Here is a 22,852-nt window from a genome sequence, read left to right on the forward strand (position 1 = left end):
TGCATAATTGTTTTGTTTTTGGTCCCGAGTACAATGAACACACTGTAAATGACACCTGGAGTCAAGTCGGTTCATTTATGCAGTCCACTATATGTTGCGGTAGGTTTTATAGTGCATAACATACAACACTCTGGTTTTTGTCCACTTATTTGGCTAAGAACACCCCATAAAATCAACTACTTAAAGAAGTGAGAGACCTCAAGGAAAACATTTGTCCCTTTCCCACTGCTCACAAACATGTTGTGTTTTATATTGAATCCTCAAAATAGCTTTTATGAAAGCTTTGTAAAATTTGGAAGTGTCTTGACCACCTGTGATGGTTTCCATTTAATCTGTGGCTCACTAGGCTTTTTAATAACGTCATTTTGTCAGGATGTTGTTTTCATACAGGAAACGACCTGTTCCGCTAATCTTATATTAGCAAGAACTACTGAACTTAGTTTTGAACGTTTTTTTCGTACGGTTTCACCTGTATGTCTTCAAGTGTTTCTCCTCAATGACATCTTCAAGTACAAATGCAGTTTGATTAATCAGTGTGCTTTGCAGCTGGTTCATGCGGTGTGCAGCATTACAGAGCAGTGACCTAACGCAGCTGTTTAAAAGAATGAAAGAGTTAGGTGGAAAAGTTGGCAGCTTTGAAGAAACTAAAATGCAGACCATGTTTTGATTGAATTAACAATAAAGTAAAAGCTGGGAATGGCTGACAGTGAAGAAAGCCAGACAACATCTTGTAATGGGGTTATTTATAGTAGCTTTGCCCCTGCTTTATTTGCTTTTTACTCATTCTTAACTAAACTTAACCTCCTGCATTAGAAGTCAGAAAACCCTTTTACCGCAGAAGTATGGAAAGAGCAAAGGCTATCCACGTACAAAAAGGTCAACTTAAGAATATCTCAGAGATAAAAATCCAGAGCGTTTGAAGCAAACACAGTTCCCTGTGCGTCTCCGTGATGTGTTAAAAATTGGTTGTACTTTGGCAACATCTGAGTCTTTCCTCAGGGACAACAACATCGAGGAATGCGGTCTGGAGATGTTCTTCTCCGTGGACATGGAGATCTTGGGGAAGATCACCTCTCATGACCTCAAACCCAATGGTGCCAACATCCAAGTCACTGAAGAGAACAAGGAGGAGTACATCAGGTTCACAGTCTTTGTTTTATCAAAAAAAAACTCACCTCTGAATATCATTTAAAGTACATATTAAAGAAGATTTGTACTGTTTGGCTTGCAGTTTAATGGCAGAGTGGAGGTTCTCTCGTGGGGTGGAAGGTCAAACCAAAGCTTTTCTCGACGGCTTCAATGAGGTGGTTCCACTTCAGTGGCTCCAGTACTTTGATGAAAAGGAGCTTGAGGTGAGCACCATTTTTGATCTATTTTAATGACTTCCGTTGTCTGTTTAAATGTAATACTAACTTATACCTAATAATAATTTAATAACCAACTTACTACATGCCACAGAATTATTTTTGTTTGAATTAAACCTGGAAATCAAAGCATACACAACTACAGTGGAATGATGTTGGTTTATATCCTCTGTGTTTGTGTGTATGTGTTTAAACCAGGTGATGCTGTGTGGCATGCAGGAAGTAGACTTGCAGGACTGGCAGAGAAACACTGTGTATCGTCACTACACCAGGAACAGCAAACAGATCATCTGGTTCTGGCAGGTACAGAAATGCACAGCCTCACAGTTTGTTCTGTTTGCTCAGTTTGTGCTTTCTTTCCCTCCAAGTAGCAGTAAAACAAGCTCTTAGTGCAGGATTTGATAAAATAATTGAACTTCAAGAAATAGCGTTTGTTTTTTTTTCTTAATGTGTCTCATATTGCCGTAAATTCCCCGTATAACCTACGTGGATGAAGGTCCTTGACGAGTCGTAGAAAGTCAGTGATGAATGTTCTGGCGTCATTTCCTTCCCTGCAGCTGGTAAAAGAGGTCGACAATGAGGTGCGACTACGGCTCATGCAGTTTGTCACTGGAACCTGCAGGCTTCCTCTGGGCGGCTTTGCTGAGCTCATGGGTCAGTGAGAGACGAGCATGCTTACTAAACATACTATTTATATTTCCTTAATGCTTTCATTTTTTTTCTTAAGCCTCTTTCTCCTTTGCATTGCAGGAAGTAACGGACCGCAGAAGTTCTGCATTGAGAAGGTGGGGAAAGACACGTGGCTTCCTCGCAGCCACACGTGGTGAGTGCTTGACCTTTGACCTCTCTACTTGACCACTATGTCTTGTAATGTTGTGCACAGAATTTTACATCAGTATACTTTAGTACAGTTTTGGTGGAGTCCCACAGGCTGTCTGACTGCAGGATAAATGATATCAAGGACCACCAGAGTAGCAACCTGGCCAGCAAACCAGCTAGTAGCAGAAAACACAAGAAGGCTTGTTAGGAATATTCAAAATAACAGCAGAATTATTTACAAATTAAACAAATCCCCAAGTATCTCTGGGTAGCCTGCCTAAGTATCCTGCCTAGTGACTTTTATACTCTTGGGTAATGGGATTGATTTTTTCCCAACCTATTTCAGATCTGATAAACACAGTTTAAAAATGTCTTTGTTTGTTTGTCTCCGTTTTTGTCTTTTCAGTTTCAACCGTCTGGACTTGCCTCCTTACAAGAGTTACGAACAGCTGAAAGAGAAGCTGCTCTTTGCCATCGAGGAAACAGAAGGATTTGGCCAAGAATAGAGGGAGGAGTCCTCTTCTAGTTCCCTTCCTCTCCCATCGCTGTTTATTCAGCCAAGAAAAACAAACTTAAAAAAATTGCACAAGATAACCACCACTGTATATAAGCTATTTTGTCATTTCAAACCAAATCCTAATTTGCTGCATAATTGTTGCTGCAGCCCTCTTCCCCCAGTCCCTATATATCTAAATATATATCTATATAATACACCTTCATGAAATATGCAAGCGTTACAGCATTTTGCTCTTTGTTCAAAAACAGAAATCACTGATAGTTTTGGGTTTTTGGGTTTTTGACACTTCCTCCACCACTGCTGACTGGCTTTTAAAAAGACATTTAAATTGTTTTTGAGAGGATTTTATAAAGTGCAGTCTCCTTTTAAAGCTCTAGTTCTATAGGGCTTTTAAAAGGCTAGAGTAGAAGTATCGGGGTCTGGTGCCTGAAATTGTTGCTCCTGTCGGACTCATAGTAATTTTGCAATTTTGGTGCACTTGCATGCTGCCTCTAAAGATGAGAAGACTGCTATGCCCACCCTCCACCGCACACATAGTTTTTAGCATGGATCTCTCCGTTTCTAAATAAGCTCATTGCTACCATTAAAAAAAAAAATGTAGCACTGCAATTGGACTGATTGGAAGCACAGAAACACCCAGTGTTGTTTTGTTCTAGTGTTTTTGCTTTTTTCCCTCAATGAAATTCTGGGCACCGGCCCAGAGACAGAACATGTTTGGGGAAACAAAAGAGTGATTTTTTTTTTTTTTTTTTAAACGCACACATGTGAGTGTGACAATGGAGGGAACTTCATGGATTAAAGTTTCAAGCTAGAGATCCCACATGAGATGTTGCAGATTGCCTATGCTGCAGTCTGCTTGCACACTGTGAAGCTACAAGAGCAAAGCTGGTTACTCTAACCTAAATAATGAGCTACAGACAGGTGTCAAACTAAAGGAGAATAAAGTGTCTTTAAAGATATTGGGCCACCAGTTCTTAGAGTTTTTCCGCAAGACGCTTGCTATTCCAGGTCCTCTGTGTTGGCCAAAATCTCCACATTTCCACCCTCAGCCCCTCCCATTGTCATTCCTCTCCAGCCAGATTTGTTTTTGTAACTGAACATTTTTAGCCCTCAGCTGTAAAAGGCTGATAAGTCAAGGTCACTGAAATTCAAACTCGAGAGGTCAGGTTTTCTGAAAACCTGTGAAAGATGTCGTCTAGGATCATCTACAATCCTCAGATGAGTTCAAATCTCAGTGACCTTGATGAGGTATTGTTGTCACCCCACCAGGTGGGAAAAGTCACACCCAACTTTGAACATGAGAGTGAGGTGACCTAGGATTTTCAAATTTATACCCTACGTGTATCTACTATAAACCTCGGACAAGTTCAAATCTTGGTGACTTTGACCTCGCGTTCGAGGTTCTTTAATGTGTCATGTTTCATTCATCATAAAAGAATCTGACACATAGACATGAAGCCACTCAGGTCTTAGTGTTAATAGCAATTAAAATAGGTAATCCATCTGATTTAAATGTAATAATATAACAGTAAAAATATACAGTCAGAGGGGAAGTCAGAGCCAGAGGCCTAAGATTTCAAATTGATACTTAATGGTATTAATTTGACTTCAAATCTCAGTGACTTCTACCTCAAAGTCAACATCAGAGGTCAAGTTTTCTGAAAATCTTATGAATGAAATAACCCAAGAAGGAAGTCACCTGGGATTTTCAAATTAACACCATAAGTGCAGCTGCTAGCACAGCTGGCTGTCAGTGTTTTAAATCAATTACAAACGGAGTCAGTCATGTCAGCAAATTGTCAGATCCTAACAGAACCAGACGCACTCGCTGTAGAGGGAAAGAGTTCAAGGCTTTTGTCTTGGTGTAAAGCACACATGTGCCCCCTACAGACCATCGTAGGTGCAGTCACCTCTGTAATGAGGGCTCTCCTATGATTTCCTCTCAGACTGTTGTTGGCGCTGTCTGTTTACATCCTGCATTGACATTCTCAGTCACCCCCCCACCCCACCCTTACATCACACTGATGCCATTTTTCTTGCCAGCTTCATACAAGCACAGATTCACTTAAAAAGAGCGCGTTTGCTTAGCTGGCTTTCTTCTGCCTCTTTGAGTTATCTCAAACTGGCGTGTGCTATAAAGCCGTCATGTTTCAGAGGACGGCGGGTATTATCGTTGTTCTTGAGTGACAGGCATCACACCTAACCAACATAATGCACAACAAATAAATCAGATTTGTCCATGTCGTGTCACAGTGAGGTTCAAAAAAACAGTTGCACCCCAAGAAGGCAACTACATTTCATCTACACAAAATGACGACCTGACCCAAGCATTCGGGTCTTAACCACATGATACAATCTCATTTATTTACCTCCGTATTTAGACTGATGTCCTTAAATTAAAAATAATCTTTTGTGGCAACTCCTCAGCATCTTAGGCCCTAATGCAGCATCAGCCTGATGACACACTGCTTTGTTGTGTGTTTTTATCTTTACACCCCCAATTTCCCCTGGTCCTTTTTGTTTCTTTAACTGCCTCGCTGTTATGTTGAAACTCCATTGTTTGTAAATGACAACTCTGGTGCTTACTCTCAGTCAGTGGTCTAAATGCAGGAAAAAAAAAAGAAAATAACTCAGCCAGTGGCAGGCCGTTCTCCTCATCTTTGGTGTGTGGGGTTTGTTTTTGTTTTATTTAAAGACCACTGCAAACAGCAGCAAGCTGATTTAGACTTTGATTCCTCTGAGGAGCTCGTGATTTAGTAAAACGATCGGTGGTGTATATAACTTGTTCGGCTCTCTGAGATGAAGCGCTGAAACGAGGGACAACAACATGAAGAGATGCATTGCTCTGTAGCAAAAGGAGCCGACTTTTAAGAGACGTTAAAACTGCATAACTGTGCTTCCTTTTGAACAGAAACCTCTAATCAAAGAAAATCAACTGTATGTGAATATTCATTGTAAAAAAGAGACAGTAAATGAAGTACTTAAATATTATAATTACTTACACAGAGCCGCCGCGCCATTGATGGAAATCTGTGATGCCTTTGTTCTTATCAGAAGTAGATGGACGTTTCAGATCGCCTTCATCACAGCCAGTAACTCGCCGAAGTATCACGTGAATATCGGAAACAAAGTAGAGTTGAGTAACGATGCTGTATATCAACTTAATGCAGCGGGGAAGTTGCTGCGGTTTAGGCGATCTGAAATGCATCCAAACTTGTAACATATCGCGTGTAGATACACACTGTAAACACAAACTACACTGTACAGAATGCCCCTTTACTGGAGAAGATGTGTATAGAAGTTTCATTTTTAATCTGCTTTCACCCATTTTCAATAGAGAGAGAATGATTTATGAGATACAAATAAATAAGTGAATAAACCCCCGCATTGATTCATGTTTTCATTCTTTTTTTGTGTGTGTCCTGTGACTTTGGGGCATTATATACAGAGGAGAAAAATAAAACAAGGTTTGGAAATGACACTGATGTGACTTAAAGAATCTGTTGGGATTATTTCTACATGACAAAAATTTAATTTTGGTCTTTAAGGGATTTGGTCCAACAGTAATTTAACAAACTAACATACATCTCAACTTAGGCGTTGTTTGAAAACTTGGATGAAAGTCCTGTGAGGCAGGTGACTGGAGTCCACAACTCATGGACATCACCGAATGCTGCGTTTCCTCCACTGAGATGCTCTGCCAGGCCTTCACTGCAGTCATCTTCAGTTGCTGCATGCTGCTTGTTGCTTGAGATCAGGTGACTGACTTGGATGTTAAAAAATAACCCATTTCTTTGCTTTGAGAAACTGAGTTGCTTTTACAGTTTGTTTTGCGTCATTATCCATTTGAAATGTGAAGCACCAGCTGATCAGTTTTGCAGAAATTGGCTGAATCTAAGCAGAGAGTACAGCCCTGTACGCTTCACAATCCTCCCTGCTGCTTCTACCAGCAGCCTCATCATCAGTAAACGTAGTGTAAAGCACTTTGGGGTCCTTAGGGACTAAGTAAAGCGCTATACAAGTACAGACCATTTACAATCATCAGTAAACACACTAACAGCACAGTTACACTGGAAGCCATACATGCCAATAACATTCAGTCTTCATGTTTGACAGGAGACATGATATGCATTCTTTTCTTTTGGATGTAGACTGGCAGAGAGTCTAATCTGGCAATCAGTGGTTTGCACCTTATTGTAAACCCACTGTATTCACATTTATGAAGCCATTTTTTGATCGTAGACATTGACAATAGTACACCTTAACAATTCTTGACTTGGATAGATGTTTTGAGGGAAATTGTAAGGGAGTGCTTACATAATTAAAACAAGGAAGCGTAAATAGAGAAGTAGATATGGTCAAGGAAACCCAGGATTTCTGTATTAGTGGTGGGTGTAAAGATCAAGGTATCAATAGTATTAATACCAACGCGGATAATGGTATTGGATCAATTCTAACATGACGGGATTGATACTTTGTTTCTATCCTCTGAGTTCAGTATGTAACCCACTGAATTGTGTTCATTTGTTTTATGGAAATAAAAAACATACATTTAAACAACAGAAGCTGACCCAAAGTGCTTTAAAGTTGGGCACAGTTACATTCCAGGTTTTAAAATAACTTTTTGCAAAATACATGAAAAGCTAAAGCGTTTTTTATTGTATTAACTCATTCTCATGGAAGAGTAAGAATAACAGTTATTTAGTTGTCATTACGAATTTACAAGTTGATGATGATTCCTCTCATAAATCATGAGACATGGAGCTATACCACCTTTGTAAGTTGAAAGCATGGTTATCAGTATTGGCATCGGATTTATTGGTATCAGATCGATACCAAAAGTTGAATTATGGCACACCGATAATCTGTATGCAGTTACCTCAAGGCGCTATATATTGTGATTTAAAGACCCTACAGTAATACACAGAAAAAAGAAAAACTAAATAAATGTAAAAATACTATTAGAAAACACAAAACTTTAATACATCTGCCTTTTTTTAGGATTCACCTCAGTGGCATTCATAATACTCGTTTTTTGTTTTGATGGGAATGAATTCATGAATCCAAAAAGAAGTACTGTTCTGAAGAATGTGTGCGAGCGTGACTCGATTAGTAAGCACTCACGGTGCCAACACTTGAATAGCTCAGCTCACCCTGTGCTGGTAAACATGGATGTCACAAAGATGTCTCTCTTGGTTCTGCAAAAACACAACTTGAACTCTCCATGGAAATCCTCTGTGGAAAGTAAAAGGTTCACGCAGAGTTCATTTGTTTTTAATCTGGAAAGAAGCAAATGGAAACACCTTGCTGATGCCAGAGGTCAGAGATGAATGGGCAAAAATGCATTGAGCTAATAGGAAGGCAACAGGAACTCAAGTAACCATTCATTACGTCCAAGATATGCGGAAGAGCATCTCTGAATGCACAACTTGTCAAACCTAGAAGCAGATGACTACACGGGGTGCCACTCCTGTCAGCTAAGAACGGGAAACTGAAGCTACGGTCCAACTGGACAACAGAAAATTGGAAAATTGTTGTCAGGCCCGGGGAAGTCTCGCTTTCTGCTGCAATATTCAGATGGTGAATTTAGAACTCTGAAGTTTGGATAAAATGAGATGAAATACACGACGCAACATACAAAACTACTAACGACAGGACATTGTTTTATTATTTCTTGAAGGCATGTGTGATTTCTGTGTGCGAAGCCGGCAACTGTTCGGTTTTTATAGTTAATAATGAAGTAGAAAATCTTTAGGAAACAGTCTTGTTAGCAGCTGTTAAGGGTCCAGAGGGGCGTCATGTTTCACCGAGCTTCATCCCAGCTTCTTCAGGAGATCCACAGCTTCCTTGTGGACCTGCAGAGGAAGAGGAGCATGCACTGATTAAGTTAAACAGTTCCACTGATATACAGTTAAACTGAAATATACAAAAACAGAGTAAATCATAAGTCTGGAGTCAGGGTGTGTGTGTACCTCTTTGTCTTCCAGCGTGTGAGCAGGGTATTCCTTTGTTTTGGTCAGCCACAGCAGTGCTTTCTCCTTGTCTTTCATGGCTAAATAAGTCTTCCCGAGCATCAGCAGGTTCTTGCTGTAGAAGTTTGGATCGACTGGGAAAAACAAGAGACAAATGTTTGTCGGCTGACTGCTTTTTTTTTTTTTTTTTTAAATCACAGACACATGTTTGTCTGTGATTATTTTTAAAGAACCGTGTTGGTGACAGTACTCTACCTTCCTCAGCTTTTAGGAAAAATGCCAAAGCCTGAAAGACACAGAAAAACAAAACTCACTGTGCAGCTAGTAAGAAAGCAAAGGATGTCAGATTCAGACTGGGCGGTGCTCACCTCCTCGTATGTAGACTCGGGTGGTGATGAGAATATTACAGCTGCCACCTTGCGCTGATACCACGGCAGCTCAGCAAAAGCGAAGCACCTGAGAGACAAAGGACAGCATATGTTAGGTGCCATCCATGTGGATGTTACTTGTTGCACACATATACACCCTTTCATGCAAACGGCGCTCCCTCATGGCTGTGGCCTCTTTCAGCAAGATACTGCACCCTGCCTCAAAGCAAAAATGGTTCAGGGATGATTCGAGGAGCACAACAATGAGTTTGAGGTCCAAGCTTGGCCTCTAAATTCCCCAGATCTCAATTCAATCAAGTAATTGCAGGATGTGATGGACAAACAAGTCCAATCCACCTCACAATTTAGAGAACTTTAAGGATTGGTTGCTAACATCTTGGTGCAGATGCTCCAGCACACCTTCAGGCGTCTAGTGGAGTCCATGCCTCGACGAATCAGGACTGTTTTGAAAGAAAAAGGGGACCAATGCAATATTAGGAGGGTGGTCATAATGTTATACCTGATCAGTGTATATATTCTGGGATTTGCACATAGAAAGTTGCTTCAAGGGCTTTTTAGTCATTTATCTTATTAATCATGTTGGTTGAAATCCAGACACTGATCCAGCTTTACCAAATGAACGTATGGTAAAGATTTTAATCTTAAAGTTTCATCCAACACATTTAGTCGACATCTATTTCATTTTACATTCCTTGGGCCGCAGAGAGTCACAACTGCATTGTTTATTTTTTTCTAAATTTACTCCAATTCCAGCTGCACTCCCATGAAAGTTGTGGAAGAAACACTCCTGTAGGTGTGAGAGTTCAACCACACAGAGCTAGTTTGAGAGAGGGGAGCCCTCCTTTCACTCACAGTGTTAAAAAGCAAAAAAACACCCACGAAAACAAAAAGCAGTCTCACCAGTAACCCAAAATGTGTATGGAGGTGGCGTCTTTAGGGTTGAGCTCGATGGCTCTCTAAGAGGAAAGAAAAAAAATCAGTGTTCCGATGTTAAATATGACGGTGTGATTTTGGTCACATGACTTCCACCTTAAGGTCCTCTCACCTCTAGATGATCCCTGATGATGTACGAATTTCCAATTTTAACCTTGACACCCTCATAATCCCCGACGTCGCTGAGACACACGCCGTACCACTGTGTGACGAGCGGACGAAAAAGAAACCTGTTAAAACTCGTAATCAACATCCTGTGAGTGTCGAGTTGGCCTCGGAGAAACCACAATCGCACCTTGTGAGCTGCAGAGCACAGGTCATCTTTCTCCAGGGCCTTTTTGGCGTACTCAAAGGCCTCAAACGTGAGCTGCTTCTTCCGCCCGGCCTCGATGTTGGGTAGGAGGGACAGGTCCCGAGAAGCCCGGGCCAATCTCCACAGGAACTCTGCATCGTTGCTACACACACACAAAGAGAGTCATTATTGTCCAACTAAATTCAGACTGAATGAAAACACAAACCATAACTTTACACCCAGTGGATGGTAAAACACTTTGCTTTGGTGGCATGTGGTTGTTGTATTACAAAAACACACACAAAGACAAAAAAACCAAAGATCAAATAGAATAAATAAACCCTCTGAACTCTCCTTACCTGTCTTTGTACTGCACCAGCAGCTGGTAGAGTTTCTCTGTCTCTGCACAGCTGTACAGGTAGTCAGCCTGCTCCAAAACCTCCCCTAGACAGACACAAAACCCACTAGTCCAGCCATAAAGCCCAGCTGACATTCACTAGATCAAACCTAATAAAAAGCACATGTTCGTATTTGAGTTTGCCATCTACCTCTATCTAAAGCGCAGACCACAGCTGAACTCTGCACCTTGCGATAAGCTGCATAGCCAAGGCACGACAGCGCAGGGAGCCCCAACAGGAATGCAGCCCGTCCACTCTGTGCACAAGTGAGGAAGTGACACAAAAACACACTTGTGAATGCAAGCGCTAGGCAAGAACAGACTGTCTCCCATTCAAAGTCATTCTTGGCGTCTGTGCTGACCCTGAGTAACCTGAACCCAGAGCTGGACTGTGAAGCCATGGGGTCAATGCATTCTTCAGTCCACACGGGAACGTTACAGGAAGTTCTAGGTGAAACTAACGCTGAGATCCAGTTTAATTATACAGCCAGCTGACAAGCATAGCAGCATCATTCCTATACAGTGCTGGTAGTTCTCTTCCTGCATGGATAAGCAGCTCTGACAGCATTTACAAACCCGTTGCCCCTTCACCTATATATCAAATATGAAGCTCTGAGGAAGTGGCACCACTGACCTTCCTGAGCGCAAATCACGGAGCTCGCATAAAGATAAAGAAAGCAGTGTGATAATGAATGAAGCAGGGTTATTTTGGATGAGAAAGAAGCATCGTTATTTACAGTCAGAGCGGTGGAAGTCCTTCGTAGAGCAGTCCAGTAGTTTCGGTTTGTCCCTCTGCTTTTTACGCAGTTTGCGCCAGACCCAAACTCCACTAAAGCCCTGCTCACACACCGTGTTATAATCCTCCCAGCCATCTTATCACAGGTCCACACTATCAGTGATCACTCATTACACTGACAAACTTACAACCTCTCGGTGAGAGTCCCCGGAGCGGGGGGATGGTGCGTTCAAGAGCACAAATTAAACACGTTGCAAAATAAATAAATGAATGACTAAGTCGTGGATTTTTAGAGCAGATAAAAGTCAGTTTTGTAAATACTTTGAAGCCGGAACAAAATATCCTTACTTTAAAATAAAAATGTATTCTACCCAATGCAAATGTGCCTATTTTTCTCTTTATATGTTCAAACATTTACAGTGGAAAAAAACAAAACATGAAATACTCTTTTATTCATGCTTCACCAGGATAAATTTGTTATTAACGTCATATTTATTACAACATGCTTGTATAAAAGCATGTATAAATTATTTGCTGTATGTATTAAATCCCAAACCTTTAATTATCTTGTCTCTGAAAATCGACTGAGTGGTGTTTTGTCAGCAGAAAAGTTATAGTTTAATAAACAACAGAATTAAATAAATATTCAAGGATATCCTTCCAGTTAGTGGTGAGTGTTGTAAGGGATTACTATTGCAAAAACGGTAATTAGATTACCTTTACTTTCCCGTAGGAACGCTGCGTTACTGCGTTACTAAAACCGTGATTTTTTTGCGAGAACGTCTCATGACAGTGACGTAAGCGAGTGCCACGTTGGTGACAACAGCTGTGTGCAGATCAACAATGGATCATGGATAATATATGGAGTGCGGGAGAGAGTATGAGCGTGCAGCGTTTAAATCGTGGAAGTACTGACCTTATTTTGAGTTTGATTCCATAAAAAGTGACAAAAGCATTAGCCTCCGTAGTGCGTGGGAAGAAAACTTCTTTTTACAGCGAAGAAAAAACCCTAAACTTCTGAGCAAGCACCAAGTGCCCAAAGACGTAATGGGAAACTCACAGAGAAACTCGTGGATTCTTCCACTGACCGCTGCAGCACACCTGCACCAGGGTAAACCTCCGCCTACCCTGCTCCTGCTTTACAGGTGAAAATAGAGCAAAAGGACCGCAAGTTTTACTTGTTTTACTTGCATCTATTTGAAAGAGTGAGTGTAAACACAAAACATATATTAATTTTAATGCTGGAATGTGCAGAAAATAGGTTTAAATATTAAACAAATTTCTTCCAGTCAGAGAATGTTGCATATAATTAAATTTTTGCTTGATGCATAAAGTTAAAAGATTAAAACTAATAAAACAAGTTTTAAAAGGGGACCTTTCCATTTGATTACATTTTGTATGATGGATTATGTAGAAAAAGTAGAATTGAGCTGAAAGATCTATCACTTTATTACCTATTCAGGTTGTAAATCGTGTTTTTAAAAAAGTAACTAAGTAACTAAGTAATTAATTACTTTTGAAAATAAGTAATCAGTAAAGTGACGGGATTACTTTTTTGGGGAAGTAATCAGTAATTAGTTTCTGATTACTTTTTTCAAGTAACTTGACCAACACTGGTGTTCAAAAGTTTAAGAAGCTAGCCTTTTACCTTAGCATTACTAGGTATTATAGAAAACGCTAAACGGAAAAGCTCTTCTCTGAATATTATTAGACAAAACGATGCAGTCGTTTGGATTGAGAACAGCTCAAAATTAGACATATCAGGTGTCTGTTTATTGGCCAACACTGGTTTGAAAACAACACAGCAGCTCTTCTATAAGCTAAATGAATATCTACTCACAGTCCGTCCAGAGAAAAGTCTCCCAGAGCTTTTAACTAGATGGTGCCTGGTCGCATCACCAACAGCAGCTTAAATTGGTGTTCAGCACAGCTGCAAAACACTTTTCTTGAATGCACCCCGGACAACGCTGTACCGCTTTGTTATCGACTCGACGAGAAACAACAGAAACACAAGAACGTTCCGGCATAATATGAAGCGCCTATCGTACAGTAATGTTACAACAGCGTGTTTGTTAATATAATGTTGTCCAGGTGAAGCAGACACACCAAACAGGCATTTACACAAAACTTCAACTTCAGGTAAAAGTAGTTGTAAAATTAGTGGAAGTTGTGAAGCGAGCAGAACACTGGGCAGGGCAGAGTGTGGGCTCCACCCAGTGCGACAACACAGCTGTTGCCGTCAGATTAACGTTACGCGTTCAGAACAGAGGCAGAAAAAAGTGTATATTTGTCAACAACTACACAGGTAAATGAACCAGTAAGCATTATGAAAAGGTAACGTAGTGTGAAAGGGAGAAGTGGTGTGGTTGTTAGAGCTCCACCTAACTGTCACTGCCTGCATGTGTTAGCTCGAGTAACGGTAACTTACATTATTCGGTGGTGGTACTACAAAGCTAGAAATCTAGGGGAAAGTCATCACAGCAAAATTAAATATATGTCTATTTGTGTGTGTGTGTGTGTGTGTGTGTGTGTGTGTGTGTGTGTGTGAGTGAGTGAGAGAGAGAGAGATCCAGTTGATTTATTTACTTATTTTTAACTATGACATAAAGTCTGTCAGTAAAGATTGATTGACTGATTGATTGATTGATTGATTGATTGACGGTGTTCTAACATTTCGCTCGAAGCTCTGAAATTACAGTCACGTGATCAGTTACAACTCACCCATACTTTCACTTCTGTCCCTTTAAACGTGACTTTTCCTGCACTTCTGATAGATCCATAAATGTGTGTGCAGTTTTGTGTGTAAATCAAGGGTTTGTGTAGCCTAAGCTCCGGCTTCCAGATGCTGTGCCAAAAAGTGATCGCCTGCCAAAAAACTGATTTGTTTCTGTGTTGTTTTTTTATGTCTAATATCTTTACGAATGTTGGTAAATAGACTTGGGTGAACAGGGTTTACAAAGGGGTAAAATAGAATTTAAAAAAAATTACCAGTTTTTCAAGTATCTTTATAAGTCTCTGTTATTGTACATACATTATAACCAATCCGGTTCTTTTTTTCCACTCAAAATATGTTTACATAACTATTGTTATATTTGTTGCAATTTCTGCTTCCTCTTGGCCAGATTACTCTTAAAAGAAGACATTTTTGATGTCAACAAGATTTTTTTTAACTGGATAAATAAAGGTCACTATCATTATTATTTTTCTTTTTATGTTCTGTTTTGTTGTTGCCCTCTAATGTTTAAAGAAAAACAATAAAAAGAAAGTATAAAAAAAAGTCACTGCCAAAAACTGTTTGCGGCTTCTACCTTGTGACAAGAATGTTGTTTGTGGCTCAAGATGACTTGATATCATTCATGAGGGTACATTTGACATATCTATCATATTATAGACCAACAAGTTCTTTATAGCAGTTTAAATTGGCAGACGATCATTTGTTGGCACACTGCCTCTAGGACTGTGCTTGTTCTTAAATTGCTGTGGACATACCACCAGGTGGCGTAGTATTCAGCGATTTATGTGTGAACTTAGTGGCCTGGTTGTGGTGGCATTTGACCATCTGAGCCTGCCTTACTTTGGACAACCACCACTACCACCTGACTAAAGTCATGACTGAAGATTGAGTAATATGTAGTAACAAGTCAAGAGAGCATTTTGAGAAGATGGAAGTGCTCTGAAGACATTTCTGTGGTTTATCTTTTTCAGGAACAGCTGCAATGGCCTCAGGTGGGGCCCCACTGCCCACAGCCACCCAATGTGCCACTAAGGTGGAGCTGAGCATCTCCTGTGAAAACCTAATGGACATGGACGTCTTCTCCAAGTCTGACCCTCTGTGTGCTTTGTACATCAACACATCAGATTCTCGGTGGTATGAGGTATGTAATTGGTAGTGGTACGAGATTTTTGCATATAACAGTTAAGACTGCAAATCTATGGCTGGCATTAAATAATATGTTCTAACCTAAGTCATGTGACTTACGTTACACATCTTTTTTTACTTTGTGAATTAGTTTGGCCGCACAGAGATGATCCTGAACTGCCTGAATCCGAAGTTTGCTAAGAGGTTTGTGATCGATTACTATTTCGAGACGGTGCAGAGGCTGAAGTTCTGCGTGTATGATATCGACAACGATACCTACGACCTGAGTGACGATGATTTCCTTGGAGAGCTTGAATGCACCCTCGGGCAGGTAAGTTTCCCCTTTATCAGGTTGCTCTTTAAACACTGGTCGTTCGCCCACTGCTTTAGCGCTCCTTGTTGTTTCCATCATTTGTGTCCAGGTCGTTTCTAATAAGCAGATGACGCGGCCGTTGTTGCTGAAGAACAGGAGGCCGGCAGGCCGTGGGACCATCACAGTGAGCTGACTCTTTTGTCTGTGTGAACTTAGTTTCTCCAGTTTGTCCTTCTGTATGCATCTATGTGTGTAAAAATAAGAATATGCTTAGCTTGTAGGGTTGATTTTGCTCATATTTTGCTAGAATTAGTCATTTTAGCAAGCTACAAACAAATGCTGTGGAACCCTTGTAGTGATTGATTGGCTTCCTGTAGTTTAATATAAGTGTCAGGGCTCATGGCTGGGTTTGTAAGTGTAAAATTGCAGTTTACTTGTGCTAATTTCTAACCAAGTGATGGATATGACTGTTACTGTCCTGCTTTGTCTACTGTTTTGTGATAAATGAAACCATAGTGTACAAAATGAACACCATGCTGTAATAATTAAGAAGTAAAACTATCATTTTAGACCATAAACCTACTGGGAAAATATTACTAAGGTAATTCATGAAGGGAGAAATTGTTTGATTTTCTCATAGATTTCTGTACAATCAGACTTCTTTTTAAAACTAGAGAAGCTGCCCCCTGCTGGCCATCAGAAAGAATGCAATTGCACTTTTAAATTGGCTTCATTTTTTTTGTATATAGCTGAGGTTATGTTAATCTTTTACATAAAAGAAAACCACTGTGAACCTCAGTATAAAACTGCACAAATCTTTATGTTTTTCTCCTTTTTGATAGATCTGTGCTGAAGAAATCACAGACACCAGGGTAGCAAACTTTGAAGTGTCTGCCCGCAGGCTGGACAAAAAGGTAATGAAAGTTGCTTCAGGGTTTTTTAATAAAGTTCATTAAATGTAAGTTCTGTGAATGACTAACTGGGAATGGTTTGTCAGTATCTGTGGTGGTCCGACCCTTTCCTGGAATTCTACAAGCAGACAGAAACTGGATGGCAGCTGGCTCACAGGACAGAGGTACACACATTTACCATCAGGTCCTTCATCGGCGTGCACTAAATTCCCGTGGACTCGTTACTCACGGTAACCTGTTTATGCAGGTTGTGTACAACAACCTGAATCCAATATGGAGGCCGTTCCGCATCTCATTGCGAACTCTTTGTGGAGGAGATGTGGAGAAGCCTATTAAGGTAATTCTATTCAGTGAACCTGCACAATAAAATGCACCCAATTAACAAAACCTGTAAGCACCTCTTAAGTAACACTCCAATGGGTGAAACAGTGGATTTCATCCCCCTCCCTCACTTTTTAAAATTTTCGAATTGGCTTTATTGACCACACTGCTGACTAATAACTAATCTTGTAATTGCAATTCTCTTATTATCTTACAAATCTCCCAAACATAAAGGGAGTGCTTGTGACCCAGTTGGATAAGCGCTACATGCATGTATGCACGATTCATGACATCACCAGGTGAGGCTTTCTTCCTCTTTGTTTACTCACTTGACTTACTGCATTAGCTTTTGCATTTATACTGATAACTGTTTGCACTCTTTCCATATGTCAGGTGTTCAGAATATGATGACACTTCGTCACTGACTGTAAATAGTGAATGATTAGTGGGGGTTTTGGCAGCAGTCTAAAAAAAGACGTAATTTTCTCACCTTGACCAAGAACTTCATCATCAACCATGGTTTACTCTTTCTCTCCTCCTGTATGATCCGAACTGTTCATGCAGTAGTTTTTACGTGGTCCCCCGTTAGAGAAAACTCTTCTTGTTTTGCGTCCTCAGGTTGACTGTTACGACCATCACAGCAGCGGCTCCCATGATCTCATTGGGAGCTTTAAAACCACACTAGCAGAGATGCAAACGGGGACGCACATCTCCCCGGTGAGGCCCTTTATGTTTTGTGTGTGTGTCTCGTGTGTGTTATAGTGTTTATGTTACACTGACATTAACATGGTCTCGTTTCAGGCTGAATTCGAATGTATTAACCCCAAAAAGTCAATGAAGAAAAGCTATAAAAACTCCGGGGTCGTTTGCATCCGGCAGTGCCAGGTAAGGAATTAAAACTGTTACTCTGCCTCGATTTTACAACATATGTCCCACCAGGTTTGTTTTGGATCTCTGTACATTGTGCATTGCTGCACGTTGTTAGCGTACTCTTTACTTTTACAGATAGTGAGGGAATACACCTTCCTGGATTATATCATGGGTGGATGCCAAATCAACTTCACTGTGAGTGTGGAAATATTTTTATTGTTAAAGTAAATAAATTGTTTGGTAAGATTTGTAACATTTCTAAATTGACTGTCACATTGCACGGCACTCTGAAACTCGCAGAATACATATGAAGTATGTCAGACGTTTACCTGGTGACTGAAAAGCTCTCTGTATGTTGACCCGTATCCTCTCGGTCCAGATCGCCATTGACTTCACGGGCTCTAACGGGGATCCGGGGTCTCCTCAGTCCCTCCACTACATCAGCCCAGAGGGCTACAATGAGTACCTGGCAGCCATCTGGTCAGTGGGCAATGTCATCCAGGACTACGACAGGTGAACCCAAGCATCCTACATCATCCCACCATCTAAAGTAATGATATCAGAGGAAGAAACAGATACTAAAAAAACAACATGTTAAGCCAGAGTTGAGCAGAATGAAAGAGTCTTATCACCAACTTACACCAACCCCTCCCCCCCCCCAGAAATTATTAACCTTTTTGCTACTTACAGTGTTAATATTAAAAATCTTTAGCGGCAGCATCCTTGATAATCACCTACTAACATTTTCCCTGGAACTAGTTTCTGTTCAAACTTGGGGCCCACTGATCTACCGCTCGATGAGCTCATGAGTTTGTTCTGTCTCTGTGTAGTAAGAAGATGTTTCCTGTGTTTGGTTTTGGAGCCCAGCTCCCTCCATCCTGGCAGGTATGAAATATTCATTAAAGAAACAGCATCATTGAGCCATATGTGTGACACAAAGTTGTTATTTCGATATCACTGAGTTATTAAGGTGCTTTATTGTGTTCATCCTCTCTCTCTTGGCTGGAATTGTGGGTATTGAAAAGCACTGGAAATTTGCAGTGTCTCAAAGGACCAGTGCTGCGGCATTTCCACTCGTTACTTGGATGTGACTGCTGAATTCAGAGCGCACTCACATGATGGTGTGGTTTTGGGGCTGTTGAGTGTCCCGTTGTGTATGAAAGGCAGTTTGCTCTGACTGGTAATGCTCAATGAACAGTAGGGTGGTGGAGCGTAGCTCAGCTGCTGAGGCACGGCAGTAGAAGGCGTGATGCTGTGAGCCTGATGAACAATTGAATGATCCCTCATTAGGGAGCTGATGCAGCAGTTTGTAACATCAGCTTCTTTATTATTGTTCTTTTTTCTCTGTGTCCTGACGTGTCTGGAAACGTTTGCAATCAGAATTATGATCTTTATGCTGGGTTGTGGCTCTTGTTCACATGTTTCATTATGAGTGTTATTTCAGTTATTACATTATATGTAAAATGGGCAGCACGGTGGCAAGCTAAGAGGCAGAAGGGGAAAAAACAACCTTTTTTTGTCGACCTCTGCATCTGTAAGACAACACAAGTACAGTGCCTGAACAAAAATACAAAGATGCACAGATTTGCAAATCAGCAGAGTATGTGGAGAGTATGTGAGCAAGAGAGTGAGTGTCTTTGTCACAAAATGTACGTGACAATGAGGGTGGGAGGCTGGGATAACGCCCCCCATCCGCAGCCCCCAAGAGTACCAAAGACCTGAGGCCACACATCACTGCAGCATCTGCAGCAGGAGAACAAGCGAAGCTCCAGATAGGCCGCTCACGGCTATAGAGCGAGAGTCCCACCAAGAGCTTTTCATATTCAAAGTTGTGCTTTAGGAAGATATCTGCTTGGGTTAACTTTGCATTAGCTTCAGATCATTCGGGGAACCCGCCTGCTAGTTTGCTAGCACCGGCTAGGTTAAATGGCCAATTATTCAGGGTTTCCATTATAATCAAAGCCAGTCAAATATGCGTGCAGCTTACACTATATGTTTATTTCACCTGACATTTATGATCTCTTCCAATCTTACTGATCACTCAAAGCGCTTTAGACTGGAAGTTCCCATTTTTTTACCACATTGCCTGACATCCATGACCAATTTCGATTCACTGACTAACCTAACATGCATGTTGTTGGACTGTGGGAGGCAGTTGGAGTACCCAGAGAAAACCCACCCAGGTACAGGGACAGCGTGCACCCAGAAAGGCTCCAGCTAGGACTCAAACTAGGAACCATCTTGCTGTGAGGCATCAATTCCAACTGCGACATATGTATATTCTTATACAAACACACTGTGCTTGCTTCTTATCGTTCATGTACCCCCCCCCCCCCCCCCCCCCCTCGCCCCCGTGTTGTGTCATGTCAAACACAGGTCTCTTGAACAGTCGTCTAAAGCTTTTGTTGATTTTACTCCTACAGGTGTCCCATGAGTTTCCTGTCAATTTCAATCCAGCAAATCCCTTCTGTTCAGGCAGGTTTAAACTTCTCACAAAGCTGTGTTTGGTTCTTGAAAGTTGCCCATGGATGCTGTAATGGTGAACCACTGTACCTGTGGATGTGTGTGCCGCAGGCATAGAGGGCGTGGTGGATGCCTACAGACACTGTCTGCCTCAGCTGAAGCTCTGGGGTCCCACCAACTTTTCCCCGATCATCAACCATGTGGCCCACTTCGCCAGACAAGCTCTCCACCAGCACGTGGCCTCAGTAAGGAAGCAGGAAGTGTTTAGACACTCACTGCTTACAAACACTTCAGTCACCCTTCTGCTGTTTTGCTCCCATGACATTGTTGTGCGAGCTTCTGTTTTCTCATCTGCATAATATGCTAAACTGTATGTGTTTCCCCAACTGTGTCCAAATCTTTATTTTACAACAATTAGCTACTTTACACAACTTGGCTTTTTCTGTGATATACACCTGATGAACACCTGCTTTGTCTAACTTTCTGGGCTTTCTTCTCAAATTTTAGCATCCAACATTTTTATGGCTCATTATGACAGATTTATGCCAGCCTAAAGGTAAAAACAATTAATCCGCTTGACATTTTTATGACTTTAAGAGCAGTTTTACCTGCAAATTAAGATATAATTTGTATCACTTGGGGATTTCTACAACTTTGGACAGTTTGAACTTTTAGAGTGACTACCCATATGTTACAGCTTTTCTCAATAGGCCATAAAACTGTCAAAGTTAAATTAAATCCCAAAATAACCACCGTGCATCAACAGGTGCTCATACAAAAAAGTGCAGACTTACGATATAAATGTAGATAATACTTGACCAAAGTATATGAGCCACAAATAATTTGAGTATATGGGTCAAATGCTTAACATTGGTATATAGTGTATACAAGTATATGTGTTTCAGAATATATATGTGCCATCTAATCCCCAACTCTGTAATCTACTTTTCTGTCATCGTGCAGAATTACTTTGTGCTGCTTATCATCACGGATGGAGTGATCACAGACATGGACCATACACGTGCCGCTATCGTGGAGGCCTCTCGTCTGCCCATGTCTATCATCATAGTGGGTGTTGGCGGGGCAGACTTCAGCGCCATGGAGTTTCTGGACAGCGATGACAAACTGCTGCAGGCGCCCAGCGGGGTCGTCGCCTCCAGAGACATCGTGCAGTTTGTGCCCTTCAGAAATTTCCAGGTAGGCAGCAGCTCCGAGGCTTTAGACAGCCAGCCTTCCTCTGCTCAGCACACACGCGCAAACCTGAGTGCTGCTGAACAAGCCGACTTCTCATTCTTGTGAATTTATGTTTGCAGAGAAACAGCGTGGCCCTGGCGCAGAGCGTGCTGGCAGAGCTTCCCGATCAAGTCGCATCCTTCTTCAATGCCTACAAGCTGAAACCACCTAATCTTTTTAATGTTCCTGAGCCGTCCTAGTAAAGCAGGTTAAATGTACTCGAGTATCTCCAATGCACTTCCTGTTTGTCTCTCTTTCTACATTCAGTGCATAGAGGGGTGTCAATCCGTGTTGGGCAAACCTTTTGAGATTTACAGATTAATGATTGCTTCACACTGGAACACTGGAAAGCAGCAAATCAACTCTGAGGTGAAATCTACAATGGTAAACTGGAACAACTCAGAAAGCAGTTAATGCTATTTAAAATCACATGCCATCCGAAAAAATACATTAACCAATAAATAAATAAATAAATAATAATAATTTAATATTTGTATACAATGACGATCAGTTTCAGCTTGCATGGCTCACAAATAAAATCCAGAGCAGGACATCGTTATGGCTGCGGAAATGCTTCCTCAGGCTAAAATTTGGGATTCTTCTCCATGATGTCATCACTGTGTGGGTGGTTGAGCAACAGTCACCCTTTTGCAAAAGCTCTAAACAAGTGGTTGCATGACAGCTGCCTAAGGTGTAGCATCACAGTGGTCAGGATGAAAGGAAACAGGAAGTGGCTTTGAACAAGCGTGCAAGCCAACCTTATCCTTTTAATCGCTCAGAAATCAGTTTCTGTTACAATTAACAAAGAGCACCCAAATGGCCTTAAACAGCAAGTTTAATGTTGTGCAGTTGACTTTTTCACAACATCTATGTAAATCACTAGTATTACAGTTTCTCTAACAAGCTGAGTGACTGAGGTGTTTTCCATGTGATTTGAGACCCTCCAGCTTGTTCACTGCATGTAATTAATAAGAAATCGTAATAACAGGAAACAATAACAGTGTACTCTGTGCATCTTCACACATGGCTTTGCTGATTAAATGCTATATTTGTTGCATAAACGAATGGCACCTTATTTGTTGTGTGATCATAACATAAAAGGAAACGGTGGATATCTGCTGAGACAAAGCTCAGAGTCTACATTGTTACACTGGATGTTCCCAGCTAGCAACCTGACTCCTGCTACCTTAATTAAAGACTTTGACATGTAACCTTGTTTGCTAACAAGATTTTATACGTTGTGAACATTTATTGTTGTTTATAATGGTTGGAAATGATTTTGACTCCCGTGTGGCCCACAGTGGTTGCTTCCGACAGTCTTTTCCCAAATTAAATAAAGGAACTGCCATCTGGCGGCAAAAGTGAATTAGTAACCATGATTATTAACTAGATTAAGTACCACAGTGTGTATACACATTTCCATGAGGATTTATATCCTCATGATTGATGCAGAAACATGTGTT

The 22,852-nt window shown here is 41.0% G+C and overlaps 3 protein-coding genes across 5 annotated transcripts in view; 2 read left to right on the forward strand and 1 right to left on the reverse strand.

Annotated features, from left to right (window-relative positions):
* wwp1 (WW domain containing E3 ubiquitin protein ligase 1) overlaps positions 1 to 6,085 on the forward strand; it is a 30,010-nt gene extending 23,925 nt beyond the window's left edge. For both annotated transcript variants that reach the window (XM_085286097.1, XM_085286096.1), the window contains 6 exons: positions 1,000 to 1,140; positions 1,232 to 1,352; positions 1,563 to 1,667; positions 1,922 to 2,018; positions 2,115 to 2,187; positions 2,590 to 6,085. In XM_085286097.1, the coding sequence (XP_085142223.1) occupies positions 1,000 to 1,140; positions 1,232 to 1,352; positions 1,563 to 1,667; positions 1,922 to 2,018; positions 2,115 to 2,187; positions 2,590 to 2,689 (637 nt within the window). In that variant the 3' untranslated portion in view covers positions 2,690 to 6,085. The remainder of the gene's footprint in view (positions 1 to 999; positions 1,141 to 1,231; positions 1,353 to 1,562; positions 1,668 to 1,921; positions 2,019 to 2,114; positions 2,188 to 2,589) is intronic.
* Positions 6,086 to 8,343: 2,258 nt separating this feature from the next.
* Positions 8,344 to 11,624, reverse strand: rmdn1 (regulator of microtubule dynamics 1). Its single transcript, XM_085286102.1, has 10 exons — positions 11,421 to 11,624; positions 10,835 to 10,940; positions 10,646 to 10,730; positions 10,290 to 10,449; positions 10,107 to 10,196; positions 9,962 to 10,017; positions 9,041 to 9,128; positions 8,928 to 8,958; positions 8,673 to 8,806; positions 8,344 to 8,555 (listed from the first exon to the last, which is right to left on the reverse strand). The coding sequence occupies exons 1-10, from the start codon at positions 11,553 to 11,555 to the stop codon at positions 8,514 to 8,516; spliced, it is 927 nt and encodes a 308-aa protein (XP_085142228.1). The 5' UTR covers positions 11,556 to 11,624; the 3' UTR covers positions 8,344 to 8,513.
* A 1,802-nt stretch (positions 11,625 to 13,426) lies between these two features.
* On the forward strand, positions 13,427 to 22,450 carry LOC146566559 (copine-3-like). Of its 2 annotated transcripts, none has more exons than XM_085286101.1 (16): positions 13,427 to 13,753; positions 15,125 to 15,294; positions 15,430 to 15,609; positions 15,701 to 15,775; positions 16,434 to 16,505; positions 16,589 to 16,666; positions 16,750 to 16,839; positions 17,442 to 17,540; positions 17,625 to 17,708; positions 17,829 to 17,888; positions 18,073 to 18,206; positions 18,524 to 18,578; positions 20,117 to 20,168; positions 20,268 to 20,401; positions 21,120 to 21,353; positions 21,470 to 22,450. In XM_085286101.1, exons 2-16 carry the CDS (start codon positions 15,136 to 15,138, stop codon positions 21,587 to 21,589), a joined length of 1,626 nt encoding a protein of 541 aa, XP_085142227.1. In that variant the 5' UTR covers positions 13,427 to 13,753; positions 15,125 to 15,135; the 3' UTR covers positions 21,590 to 22,450. The 2 variants fall into 2 exon arrangements, with proteins under 2 accessions (XP_085142227.1, XP_085142226.1); XM_085286100.1 differs by having other exon boundaries at positions 13,428 to 13,724.
* Positions 22,451 to 22,852: the final 402 nt, after the last annotated feature.

This window comes from Mchenga conophoros, linkage group LG9, assembly GCF_057382185.1.
Source record: "Mchenga conophoros isolate Kocher_MC1m ecotype Shallow Benthic linkage group LG9, M_conophoros_male_GT1.1, whole genome shotgun sequence".
Taxonomy (NCBI): domain Eukaryota; kingdom Metazoa; phylum Chordata; class Actinopteri; order Cichliformes; family Cichlidae; genus Mchenga; species Mchenga conophoros.

What these genes read in the sequence shown, in the direction of transcription:
- LOC146566559 (XM_085286101.1), top strand. Translation starts at nt 15,136, where the DNA reads ATGGCCTCAGGTGGGGCCCCACTGCCCACAGCCACCCAATGTGCCACT. An exon ending in CAGGCCGTGGGACCATCACA is followed by an intron (nt 15,776 to 16,433) that starts GTGAGCTGACTC and finishes CCTTTTTGATAG; the next exon opens with ATCTGTGCTGAAGAAATCAC. An exon ending in CGGGGACGCACATCTCCCCG is followed by an intron (nt 17,541 to 17,624) that starts GTGAGGCCCTTT and finishes GTCTCGTTTCAG; the next exon opens with GCTGAATTCGAATGTATTAA.
- rmdn1 (XM_085286102.1), bottom strand. Translation starts at nt 11,555, where the DNA reads ATGGCTGGGAGGATTATAACACGGTGTGTGAGCAGGGCTTTAGTGGAG. An exon ending in TGTGCTCTGCAGCTCACAAG is followed by an intron (nt 10,197 to 10,289) that starts GTGCGATTGTGG and finishes CTCGTCACACAG; the next exon opens with TGGTACGGCGTGTGTCTCAG. An exon ending in CCGAGTCTACATACGAGGAG is followed by an intron (nt 8,959 to 9,040) that starts GTGAGCACCGCC and finishes TGTGTCTTTCAG; the next exon opens with GCTTTGGCATTTTTCCTAAA.